Raw genomic sequence first — 13,381 nt, forward strand, 5'->3', positions numbered from 1 at the left:
TAAAGCTGGCATTATAGTCACTTACTCTGACTGCATAACTCCACATTTCCTTGCGTTCGGACAGCATTCGTTGACAGTCAGCATGCAGTTTGATAGTACTGTCCTCCAGAGCTTCAAGTAGACATGACATCTCTGCACCAAGGATGAATAAGATGATCATTTAAAGGCATTTGTATTTCAGGAATCAGGTTTACTTAAAATCACTAGTAAGAACTTACTCAACTAAACTCAACTCACCACCTGTGAGTTGCGACTCACCACCTGTGAGTTGCGACTCACCACCTGTGAGTTGCGACTCACCACCTGTGAGTTGCGACTCACCACCTGTGAGTTGCGACTCACCACCTGTGCATTCTGAAGCTTGAGTCAGAGATGTATAACAAATCCTCAAATATACTTGTGTAACACTCTAATTCCCCCAAAACATTCTCCAAGAATATGCATTTGACAATTCCAGGGTAAAAATTGCACATATTTCATGGTATATCAAGCTCCCTATAAAGGCATTTATATTTCAAGTATCGGGTTCACTTAAAATCACTACAAATAAGGACTTTCAGAAAATGTTACCTGTTTAAACTCACTTCAGTGGGTGCTAAAAATAGTAAAAATAAATACTTGTACATTCAAAGAACAACTGCCAACAAAAACACAATTTAATAGCAGGAACAAGGGCAAAAAATCACTTGTTTTCAAAATGACTGCAAAGAATCTTGATGTTGATCCATTTTCAGATTGTTCTCGAAGGCAGCCCAACATGGACAGGTGAAATACTTACGTCGGCCTTCCCCTTGTGGAATACCTGCACAGAAATGCTTGATGTCCAAGGCACAAGCTTTGTAAAGGAGAGTATCAATATGAACATCAGCGCGACCCTCTTGAAGCAGCCGAATCACTTGCTGGAAAATTTAAATTAAATTTAAACAAAAACGTTTATTTACATAACAGTTTATTCACAAGTTTTTAGAATCTACCAGTTTCTGTTTAAGTGAAATGAACACACTTGTACAGTTTACGAAACTGAAATTATTAAAATATATTTATTGTAGAGGAAAGAACTGAATATTGGGTTGCTATTGACATCTTAATCTTATTTTATCCCAAACATTCCTGTCCTGCCAAATGGACTTATCACATCTCCACAACTACAGTAAACTTGCTGAAGAAGACGATATCAGATTTCTTGAAGACATGTCTTCACATCTCTTCCAGAAAACGGATGTTATCAGTGGAAGCAATGGTTACTTTAAATACTACATCCAATCAGATTTGGATAAGTAACCCATTAGACATAGGTGCTCACCATACGGCATTTGAGATCAGTGATCTTGCCCTTGTGTAGATTAGTCTTAAGACATTCCTCTACTAATCCTTGACCTGGAGTCTCCAATTCCTCAGAACAAAGCCTCTTTGCTGTATCCTTACACATACGGAAGAGGACAGGATCCATCCTAATATCCATTGATGCTTCTTGAATGGCCTACAAAATAGAATCAACGAAATCCACACAATATAAAAAACATGGATGTCAACAGTCCATTTTTTTAAATCCATCACAAAAAATCCATGGTTTAAAAGGGCTACTTCAATCATTGGAGTGAAGTAATCACCAGATGAAAACAGCTCCAATCTGCAGAGTTGTAAGCCCATCCTCTCAAGCATCAGTAACGATTTCACTTGTGAAGGTTGAAACTATTTTCAAGTACAAGTATGTCAACTGAGAATATTTTGAAATTGAGTTCAAACCAAAAAAAACAAAATGGTAATCCTTTCAACTTACATCTCTGATGTAATTCTCACAATCTGGTGACAGAGTCTGTGGGAAAACAAAAGAAATTAAACCACAATAAGTTTTAAAAACCTACTTGTCTGGCATTTGGAAGCAAGAGAAAAAAATCTTCACACCTTTTTATAATTATTTCAGATGTGAAGAATCATTGCTAAACCACTGACTAATACAGTGGAACACTGCTATATCGAACACCGCTATACCGAACATTCGGCTGTACCGAACATCGTCCTTGGCTCCCAATATTTTGTACACAAAACCTACCGAACATTATGCAGTAGCTGTTTGTAATTCCCAAACGTCAACTTGATAAAACAGTCAGGTTTTTTAAGTTGGAGAGTGACAAACGGCCATTATTTCCCCAAGGATTAGAAAGGAAAGCCATTAGTTGTTGAAGAGTTAATTGTAATTAACTAGTGGAGAAATTCTGTACATTGGTCACACTTGTTCAAAGCTGTCTTCTAGTGATGGCCAGGGCACACGCGGTTAATCTGCCAACAGTACTGAATGGACACTGGTTTTGCGACTCTGCATGATCAGGTGAGGAAGAAAACAACACGCGCACCGTGGCATTACATTAACATTAGTCTAAAGAGGGAGCTGCTGATACACAAGTCGCCGAGATTCCCCACGGCATGCATCAGAGATCGATCCTGAGCGGTAGCTTCCCAACTTTTAGGATAAGCTGAAATCAATTTTGTAATTTAAGATTTAAGAAAAAACAAAAACAACTAACAGATACATTTTTAGAAACCTTAAACGTGAATGCAACGGCAAAACATCACGATAACAGTGAACCATAGTATCACAAGAGGATGCATTTCAGTCATAGACAAGAGAGGGCACTATTCAACATGGCAACAAAACATTTGGCAGTAAATTTCACTATCCCGAATGACTGCTGTACCAAACATTTAGCATGGACACTGGCGTGTTCGTTATAGCGGCGTTTCACTGTACTTAAACTATCCAAAAGTTGGACAACTGGGTTATTCTTATATCTTTTGTTGCGTGTCAATAAGGCCTCATTCATGAAGGCAGTTTTTGAGGCAGATGAATAAGTTCCCACCTTGGTGGGGAATTTCTTCTTGAGACAAAGCAGCATTTCTCCCTCCAATTCCTTTTCTTTGTATTCCTCCTTCTTGGATTTATCCAAGACATCACTGCAGAACTTGGGCATGTCACGCCGACAAGCTTTCTGCATTCTTGGGTTTAGACGAAAGTCTTCCTTCCGTTGGATGGACCGCTTAGTTAAGACAGTTTTGCAGCTAAGAAATCAAGGAAAAATTATTCCCAATGAAACACTCAGGTCTTGAAAACATGAAAAAAATGTTACAATCATGAACATCACCTTTAATAAAAATTGAAACTTATCTGTCAGAATAGGCAATTTAATGACAATTAAACTCTCTTCTGGGGCTCTTTGAACCACAATGGAACCATTTTGTTAGACATCTTATTTACACATGAACAAAACTGAAATTGTAACCAACAAATACTCTTAATATCAGAAAGTTACCCTTGCACAATGTCTTCACAGTCGATAAGGCAATATCAATAAGAGACATAAGCCAGAAAGCGCTAGTTGGTTTCTGAATTTCAAGAACACACACAACCAAGCAATCTGTTCGTGCTCTTGGAACAAAGAGTTTCTACTTACTTGGAGTCAAAAGTTGGTTCATTTTTGTGAGACTTGAGGCATTTGAAAAGGCTCTCTGGGGGTGTCCCTGTGCAAAATTGCTGCATGATGAAAAGACAAAAAGCACTCCATGGAATTACATTCTTTACTGTAGCAACGATTAGTCACAAGCAAGGGCCTGAAGATAAACTATTTGCTGTTCTTGAGTATGCTTCCCACATACTCAAGATTGATAGGAACAAAGTAAATACAAAAAGAATTTCCTTTGTGTCAAGCTTGACAGGGCATTCATCGCAAAAAAACTGCATTTGAAAAATAGTCCTTAACAATGAGAGTTGGTTCTATTTTTAACAACCTGCAATTGTAGGCTTATACATACCGTGATCATTTTCTTGCATGCATGCATAAATGCAAAGTCGGTCTTGACTAGCTGAGCTTGTTCTTTGACCCGGTTGAACAACTTCACGTGGCATGCTTCTGACAGGTCAGAACGGTGATCGCGTAGACATTCTAGAATCCTTGCTTTGCCAGCTTTCAAATTATTGCAATGTTTCTGAACATCACCTTCACAACCTTTGAAGAGCTCTGGATCCAGTTTAATATCCTCTGACTGATGGACAAAGAGATTTGGATAAAATGCAGAAATGTAAGAAGGCTATTTACTTTCAACAGAGCTAAAGGTGTAATACTACTTTTCATATTAAATATTCATATAAATCAAGAAAATCAAGACGACAGAGAAGTCTTGTAATGGCTCAATTTCAATCTCTTAATGACACAAGTCAGACTTGATTCAAGTCCCATTTTAATGACCTGACTAAAGTCAGACTTGTATTCAAGTCCCGTTGTTAATGACTTGTCTCACGTCAGACTTCATTCAAGTCCTGATTGAAATCCAATTTTTAACTGCATAGTGCAAATCACTTTTTCAAATGGCTCAACTTAGGCTAGAACCATGACTGGAATTGACTTGACTCAGACTTGGCTTTTCCATCTAGAGTCATCTGAAGAAGAAAACGGTGATTAATTTATTTAAAAGCTTAAACAAGAACTTGGCGTGATTTAATTGACAGGCCTGTTGACTTAGCAAATGAATTGCCTTCACTTGACTTGGGACTCAAGTCTGGAAATATAGGTGACTTATTACACAGCACAGGGGTTATGATACAGTAGGTAGGCATGATGCCTACTGTGAGTACAGCAGAACCTATGGAATGATAGGCAACAGGTAGCATGATGCCTACTGTGAGTTCCGCAGAACCTATGGAATGATAGACAACAGGTAGCATGATGCCTACTGTGAGTACGGCAGTACCTATGGAATGATAGGCAACAGGTAGCATGATGCCTACTGCGACTACGGCAGAAACATTGTTAACAATCCCATTCTGTTGGACCATTCCCACTGGAATGTCAGCGTTCCATCGGAACGTGCCCGCATCGGGGGCACGTTCCACTTAGCATAGGACATTCCAGGCAGCATTCTGTTGGGAATGCGTGTTCCCAGTAAACGGTCCCGCTGTTACATTCACAATTGGGAAGAAAGATTTCTGGCATTCATTTCCTAGACCCTGTGTCTGAAGTATGACAGATAGAGCAACGCATTTTGTGATTTACTACTCATGAAGATTAACTTTTCTCCCGTTTTGATTTCCATATTCACCAGGAAACATAGCTTACCATGCAATGAATTTAGAGTATTTCTGGAAAACCTTCATTATTGTGTTTACTGTTACGTCTGTACTCGTGAGCATTTTACTCCTTGGTGGGTTTACATGGAAGAAAAGTTTATCATCACAATGTTATCACGCATGAGTATTCCATCGTATCACAAACAATTTGGAAACCTAACCTGTAATTGAAGGGTGTGGGGTGCAGGGTCTTTTAAAAGTACTAAAAAGGTTCAACGACACAACTAAGGCAATTAAACTCGACGCATGCAGTCTGCATGCAGTCAACACATAGTGCTTTTCACTTTTGTATCTCAATCAAAAACAAAATTTGTATGTTCAGATTAACAAATTTTGCCACAGCACTTTTCCATCTTCAGTTTACTGCCGATTCTTATTGAAAATTAGGCCTATCATAAGAGCAAAGTAGTTTACCTGCGCTCATTCCTTATGGCAGGCTCTGTTTTTGGACATTAAGCTAAGATTTGTACATGTACATGGGCGATATGAAGCTACCAGAACGGGGGCATTCTGACGGGAATGCTTGTTTGGACCATTCTCACATAGGAACACAGCATTCCGTGTGGAATATTGCGTTCCCAGAAGCCGACTATTCCAGAATGAGAACATGGCGTTCCAAAAGGAATGTTCCAACCGTTCCGAATTATGAGATGTTCCCTAAAAGTCACAGGCCCTCATGAGCAGATTAAACACTGCCCTCAACAGAACCATTGGCAAAGTACCATCCTTCGTGATTAATAAAATCATCCACATATTGGGATTTTCTTGCTTATTGGAATTCTTGGGAATAGTCATTGATCAGGACTAACCCTCTGCAGTAGTTCTGCTTTGAGCTGTTTGCGGCAATTCTCGCTGATATTGTGCTGATGTCCCATTAGTATAGCATCTCGAACTTTGGTGCTCAGGCAAGAAATGATGGAACTCCTGTCGCCAAGAAAGATGAAAACTCCATGACAATATCCACATCTCTGGCCAAGACAGTTCTTTGTATTGAAAACAGTCATTGCTGGTAAATACAATCTATTTTTAAAAAGTTGACAGAGTTAATTGATTGCCTCAACCCACTGCTTATCTTGGTCAATCTCTTTATGACAATTTCTTAACAAAGGCCTTTCAATTTGTGGAATGGTCTCCCAAAGTTCATTTTAACAAAATTTGACGTACTTGTCCTTTGCATTTTTGCAGTATTTGATGACATCTTGCCGACAAGATTCCTTAAATTTGAAGTTGAAACGATAGTCCTGGAGCTGGATCTGGGGAAAAACCATGGAAAAGCAAACCATGACCTGAATCAAGCAATTCGTGAATGGGACAAGTACTGCAGGGATTAATTTCGGCTCAACTACCCACTCATCCAGTCAATGCAATGCACAACCCTACATTAACCCACCTACGTGGAAGTCACTCTTTGGGTCATTTGGTGAACACCACAAAGAAGCACCGCTCTGTTGTGTTGTGCACTGCACCAACATTCCCCCACAGGAATATCAGATTGCACTTTTGTGCTGCCCAACAACTGTGCTTCACTGTTTCGTGTGCATAACTGTGCAGTAAACCAAATGCAGTGAAGAGAACTGCACAAAAGACCCTGGGTCATTTTGTGCTGGCAATCTACTGTGTACACACTTAACCTGTGCATGTTTGTGTTCCATGTAGAAAAGACATGCTCACCAGTGACTGTGGGCATTTGTGCACATTTGTGCTGTAAAACCAAAGGAGGGTTAATATGACTACTCCAAGTCAATATAGCCACTGCACAGAACCAGCTGAAAAAGCCTAACCATATCCATCACTTAACACAAAAGTAACACTCATGATGCTTACCAACTGGAAATGCTCAATACCAGCCTGGCATTTCTCATTCATAGAGTCGTCATTTTTGTGATCTATCAAACACTGAAGGGCTGCCCCTTCATCCACTTTCTTGCTCAAAAAATCCTACAAAAACCAGAGAAAGACAAATCTGATTAGAAACTAGACAAATTGTCAGGTGTGCCATAAACTGACCATAAAAATAAGAAATAAAGATTTGCTTGGAACAGATATTCTTGAATGAAGATTTAATTATCTGTATCTGTAAACATGAAATAGGACTTACCTTGCAGAGCTGTTTGATCATAGGAGCACACGCAGCCATAAGTTTACGGTTCATCTTAATGTCTTCAGCTTCCTCTTGAGTGAAATCCCCGATCTTTGAATGACAATCTTGTGTCAATTCCTTCAGATGTTCCTGTAAGCATGACAACTCCTGAAACAAGGCAAAAGTGAAAAACAAAGTATACGTTTATCTACAGCAGGTGGCAAATACCTGAATTTTAGCAACTCGGTAACATCTGACGGATGAAACTAAGGAAATTGATACTTCATTAAAAAAATTGATACCTAATTCTAAAACTATACAAGTACATACCTCCCCTTTGCCAGTCTTCTCATTACAGTATTTTCCAAGGTCTTCACGACAGTTCGCTTCTATCTGAGGATTGAGGTGTACGCTGACAGCACGCTGACGCAGAACACGATGAACCTGAGCCTGACATCCTGGTGTTAGCTGGAAACATCAATAGGGATGACAAGCCTACATTAAAAAGAAGCCTCAAGAAAAGCCTAACTTGTGATCAGTAAGGTGCCCCTAAACACAACAGCCAAATAACCTTTGATGTAGTATGACTGTACACACCTACGCAAAAGTCTTCCTCACAACTCTTAAAATACACAGCTAACCTCTCTCTACATATGTGATGCCCGAAACCAGCAAAACACAGAAAAAAACAATCCACTCCCCCCTCCATTTTTACCTTGTCAAAATCATTCTCAGGGTGGAGATATCTGTGGAGACAAGCAACTACAACTCCCTGTGGCAGCTCACTGTTGTCTGCACTTTCTATATAACACTTCTCAGCAACATCTCGTTGACAGTTCTTAAAGAGGAGAGGATCTAGCCTGTAAAGACAAAACATGGGAAGTCAGATTCATGCAAAAGTCTTATAAAGATACAGTCTCCAGGATGATTTTAAGAATCTTTAGTTTGTCAGAAATTTTTAAAAAGTGATTGTTAATACATGAAATCAAAGTGAAACACACACTGGGGCACTGTGTGAGCCGCAATATATTTTTAATTCCGAATACAATTTAAAAACCTGTTCTTCCTGAAACTGAGGTGCAGGTGTTACAAAGCTGATACTCCAAATGATGCCTTACTTGAAATCTCTGGCGACAAAATATTGAAGGAGAAGCAGTTCTGTCTCACACTCTTTGGTCATTTCAGAAGAGTAGATATTCTCCATCAGACAGGAAAGTATTCTTTGGGGAAAACATGCAAATATATTTAATTTCTGCACACTTCAACTGCAATATGCTAATAATTAATGTTTTTCTTATTACTGCCTAGGTCAGAGTGTACCAAATGTACTTTTCATCATGACAATATTTCTGGGACTACAACTTTTCATAGATAGGTAACCAGTTGGTTGTAAAGTGCACTCGGGACTTTCTATGCTAACAAAGTGCTCACTGTCAGCTGAATATGACCACAGTGTTGACCGTATCACATGACAAGTAAAAAAAAATTATATAATAAGAAATATGTAAATCAAAATGAAAAGTTGAACTTCAACTAAAACTCCCAAAAGGAGAAACAATTGGCTTTTGATTTCCATTCTCTTTATCCAGGACACTATTTGGAATTTGATCTTCATATCTGTGTTTATATACCGGTACCGTCTTTCAATTTCCAAGCATGAGATTGTTCTGTGACTTGGCGTTTGTAATTTGCATGAGCTACACTGAGCACCTGTTAACAACAAAATCATCAATGAATACCACGCAGACCCATTGTTTACATAAACTTGGCCAGATGGATGACGACAAACACCTAGATAGAACATGTGTCTTTTTCTCAACTATTCAAATAAACACCTTACCATTAAACCCCACTGCCACTCCAAAGAGCGGATATAAAGGTAACATAAAAGTACTAGTACGAGTACACAAGTACCAGTAAGCAGTGAATTTATACAAAGTCCTGAGCAAATTGAGATACATATAAGTATCCAATACAACACTATGGAAATTGCATGGCTATTCACTTAGCAATATGAAGCTCTGAAGCTCAATCATGAAACTACTTTGAGAAACACAGACCATTTCATTGCCTTTCTGTCACAATGACACTGAAATCTAATCCAAAGCAGTAATCTATCACATCAACAAATCCCTCTATCTCATCTGTAATCCGTCTCTGAATATGGAATAAACTCTTGCCTCCAAACTCCATGCTGGCCAAATAAAAAGGGAGGGAAATATCTGGAGGGTATCTGGGGTGTAGAGTGACTAATTGTCCACTTTTCCTATGTTCAAGCTCTCTCGATTAAATTCTTCTCGCAACTAAACTTACTTGGCATCTCCAGCTTCAACATCCTTGCATAATTTATCCCTCACTGGTTTACAAGCTTTGTGTAGCGCTTTATCAATTCGATAGTTGGCTCCCGCGTCAGCTGTTTTTACCAGATCTTGCAACTGTGGAAGACAGATTCATGGACAATTATATCACAAGTTAAACCCTCTCCTAAGTATAAATTTAATTCAATTTAATGGTTTGGCATTTTTACTAAAAAAGGATGTTGGAATTTTAACTGACAATACACACAAACTGACCTTCTCAGATCACCTATCATTCAAATGGGTGGCCAACATTATTTTGCAGATATATCACCCTTGATTGTCAAATATCACCTAAAAATGTAAGTCTGCCCCATTTAGTATCTGTTTTACATTGGTTTTGTGACAGGTGTGTGAGATTTTTTTACACTGGAATTATTAATTTGCCTTTGCATGGACAACTGGTCATAGTGTAGCCGCCGGTGGGAAGCAAAAACAGACTGACATAGAAAGAGCTGGCCATATTGACAGACACTCATGTATTTAAATATGTTGAACCATCTTAAAAAAAAGTAGCTTGGTGAGATGCACATTAACATGTACTATCTAGATCACCAACAGAGAGGCAGATTGTCACACAAATCATCCAGCTATAGCCACTATACCAAGGTAACCATCTGTGGTAGAAATGGGTTGCCATAGCAACTTCTGCATTGGCATGGTAACTGGTGAAAGCTAAGGTATATCACAATTTCAGTTTAATTATGCAAGGCGATTTCTGCATGTTAAATTAGTTACTTTTGTTGAGAAAATAATTTTCCAGTTGGACGATAAAACAGTAGAAAGTGTTCCAGGACCGGCTTCATTGTCATAAAGCATTTTATGCAATTAAAAAAAGAAACCCCAACAAACCTTATCACATATTTTAAATCAAACTGCTCCAAACCAAACATATTAGGAATAAAAAATGTATAAAGAAATCAAACATCACAGGGTATGTTTCCAAACCTGAAAGCTGTTTCAAGGGTACTCCATAAATTGTCTTAGAAAATCACTTGCCCAATAAAAGATCATAAAGGAACTGAGCTTCATGTATTTTAATTAAGGGAAACATTTATGAAGTTCCATACCGAATGGAATAAAGAATAAGAAATAATGGAACATTGTTTATTCTATTGGGTGAGCAGAGAATTACTGACCCTACTTCCATTAGGCCAAACAAAATAATAGTTGCGTTTCTGGTTACCCGCCCCAACCTTGCAAATTGCGGTGAACCTACATCTTTTTATAAAAAAAATTTTTTTAATACTGTTGGTGCCCCTCACACTTATTTTACACACAAAGCTTCTGTTTTAGATTTTAAACTTTCTTTTGGCTTGAAAATTGACTTTGTTCTCATAATATGTTAATGGGTCTTGTGGTAGTCGTCAGTGTGAACGTGATCAAGTGCCACGCAACGTCGCAGGGCCCGTTCAGATTTTAACATGATGCCCTCTACTGTCCATTGCTGCAATTTGTTTGTGCATTTCATCTGCTCAATGTATGCAAACTATCACTGATATTAAATGCAAAAGCAGTCCAGGGCTCAGACTGTATCACGCTCACACATCACAGCAAGCATTTTGTGTTGAAGCAGCTCATTGTGGGTGCATGTGTTATGATAGTGGATAGCATGCTGCAGGCCAGGGAGGAGCATTCGCATAAGAATTTTCTGTATAAGTTTTATCTGTATCAGTTAATTTCTTTGTCTTTCATTTAAAGGCATGATTTTGTAGATAAAAGCATGTTTTTGCAGAAACTTGGAGATAGTCATTGCTGTATGAGTTATTCAAACCAACCTGCTACTCTACAGACATTTTAAGCCACTTCACCATACATATTACATTCCAGTTTTTGCTGCTTGTCATATTCAAATCAAAACCTTTCGTACATAGCCGAAAAATTTTCATAAACAATCACTTTTAAATTTTAGAGTTTCCCACCCTGATATTTTTTACCCAAAAACTTTGCAAGAAAAAAAGATACTACCCACATACACAACCCGTTTTTTTAATGTAATATGAAGCACAACTATTATTTTGCTTGGCCTTTGTTTAAATCCAGCTGGTTTGCATGTATGCCCGCATTCAGGATGGCAAAAGGCAACCAATATTACTTGACTTGAGGGTTTACTGCATCATTGGGTTCAGTATGTCAGTAGTACTGAATACAAGAAAATATTTGTTGGATAATGCAACAGAAGTCCAGACACACAGTGTCTAAAGACAAAGACAAAGAAAAGAAGACAATGCTACATGAACAGTTCTGTTTTTCTGAAGGGGAAGATTTCATATCAGACAAATTGAGGTTTGCTTGTCTTCTTTCTTGCAATGTAACTTTTCCAAACTTGCCTATGCATGTTTTCTACTTACAGCCTTTTCACAATCTTGACCCAATTTGGGGGGTTTCTCTTGGGTCAGTTTCATCAAGCAGTGTAGGGTCTTGCCTCCACGCTCAAGTCCTGAGCAGTGATTACCAATCTCATCCTTGCACATGGTGATGATCTCTGGGTTGATCATATAGTCTTCCATCAGGCTCTTTCTTGTCTCTTCCAGCTCAGCTACACAGTCTCCACTCAGCTTTATGTCTGTTTAATTAAACGTCAATTATTATTGTTCTTCCATCTTAGTTTGAATGTAGGTTTAAATATAAAACAAATGAAACATGTTACGGTTTTACATTTTCCGTATTTCTTGGATGAGGAGTTTTACTCGAACCCTTCCCAATTGCTCCTAAATCAACCATTCTGCAGGAAACCATGACAAATTCTTGCCCATTTAACTTCCATATGGTTTCGTACCCAATGTTAAAAGCAGTGGCCAGGTTGTGCCTTCCTCAATCCAACAAATCCCTCAAATTTCTTAGAGGTCCATGAAGGCACTGAGTGGATTGGGCATAAAGCTAATAAATTCATTTTTCCACTTTTCGAACTTGGCCAGAAGATTCTGGATTTGAAGATACTTACTGTTGTGCTTGGCTTCTTCCAAACAGATCAAAAGTTTGGACAGACGGAATTCTCGGTTTTGTGAATCCTTTGGCCTGTTACATTTTGTCTTTTTGATGTCATTTTTACATTTCCTAAAGAGCCGATAATTTGCTTTGGCATCCACGCTGGCCACCTTCTGACGGGTTGTGAGTTTGTTGCGACACTGTAGAATTCAGGAATAGAGGAAAATCAATAGAGAGTGAAATCAGATACCTCTGTTACAGGCAAATATTTTGATTTAAAGAGTCAATACAGCTAAGAGTAGCAGCAACAGCCACCCAAAAGTCTTTAACCTCAACACAGATGTAAGTTTTATATGAGGAGAGCAAGAGGTTGGTGCAAGACTTACATTTTCACTCATATCCTCCTTAAACTTATGCTTCAAAAGGCAGTTATAGATAGCCCCCTGTCCAGCAGCTTCCCCCTCACAAAAGCGTTCACGATCATCCCGACAGGCAAAATACAAGGCTCGATCAGTGTGATAATCATTTGCCGACAATTCAGCCACTCTCAGGATCTGCTTCTTGCATTCTGGTTGCAGTTTTTCCACACCCTTCTCCAGACAATTGATGGTGGCTCCTTGTCTGTGCGGAGCATCCTGAATTATAGCCAGATGAGAAGACAATCAAGTAAACAGTGTTGTTGGCAGCTAATACATGTCTAAGCTCATCTTCAACACTCTAGGTTTTGATATAAAGATTTAAGTTTCTTTTACTTATGACAACTGATTCTTCAGTCAGGGAGCTATTGAATGCCACATTTTTCCAACCAGCACCTTCACTCTTGGAGTATGAGAAGAGGTGCCCATACACAATTGTAGGTCTAGCCATATGGATGAAAGTGCTGGCAAGGGTCTGTCA

The 13,381-nt window shown here is 38.7% G+C and overlaps 1 protein-coding gene across 2 annotated transcripts in view; it reads right to left on the reverse strand.

Annotated features, from left to right (window-relative positions):
* Positions 1-13,381, reverse strand: part of LOC110974759 (Golgi apparatus protein 1-like) — a 33,772-nt gene that overhangs the window by 3,595 nt on the left and 16,796 nt on the right. For both annotated transcript variants that reach the window (XM_087131651.1, XM_087131652.1), the window contains 18 exons: positions 12,871-13,119; positions 12,501-12,684; positions 11,908-12,122; positions 9,513-9,634; positions 8,318-8,419; positions 7,915-8,059; positions 7,530-7,667; positions 7,218-7,367; positions 6,944-7,057; positions 6,284-6,372; positions 5,929-6,043; positions 3,808-4,038; positions 3,450-3,529; positions 2,859-3,057; positions 1,781-1,816; positions 1,304-1,480; positions 779-899; positions 26-132 (listed from right to left, as the gene is read on the reverse strand). In XM_087131651.1, coding sequence (XP_086987777.1) covers positions 26-132; positions 779-899; positions 1,304-1,480; positions 1,781-1,816; positions 2,859-3,057; positions 3,450-3,529; positions 3,808-4,038; positions 5,929-6,043; positions 6,284-6,372; positions 6,944-7,057; positions 7,218-7,367; positions 7,530-7,667; positions 7,915-8,059; positions 8,318-8,419; positions 9,513-9,634; positions 11,908-12,122; positions 12,501-12,684; positions 12,871-13,119 — 2,574 coding nt within the window. The remainder of the gene's footprint in view (positions 1-25; positions 133-778; positions 900-1,303; positions 1,481-1,780; positions 1,817-2,858; positions 3,058-3,449; positions 3,530-3,807; positions 4,039-5,928; positions 6,044-6,283; positions 6,373-6,943; positions 7,058-7,217; positions 7,368-7,529; positions 7,668-7,914; positions 8,060-8,317; positions 8,420-9,512; positions 9,635-11,907; positions 12,123-12,500; positions 12,685-12,870; positions 13,120-13,381) is intronic.

The sequence above is a fragment of the Acanthaster planci genome, unplaced genomic scaffold, assembly GCF_054643075.1.
Source record: "Acanthaster planci isolate LZ-2023a unplaced genomic scaffold, COTS_SCS Contig5, whole genome shotgun sequence".
Classification (NCBI taxonomy): domain Eukaryota; kingdom Metazoa; phylum Echinodermata; class Asteroidea; order Valvatida; family Acanthasteridae; genus Acanthaster; species Acanthaster planci.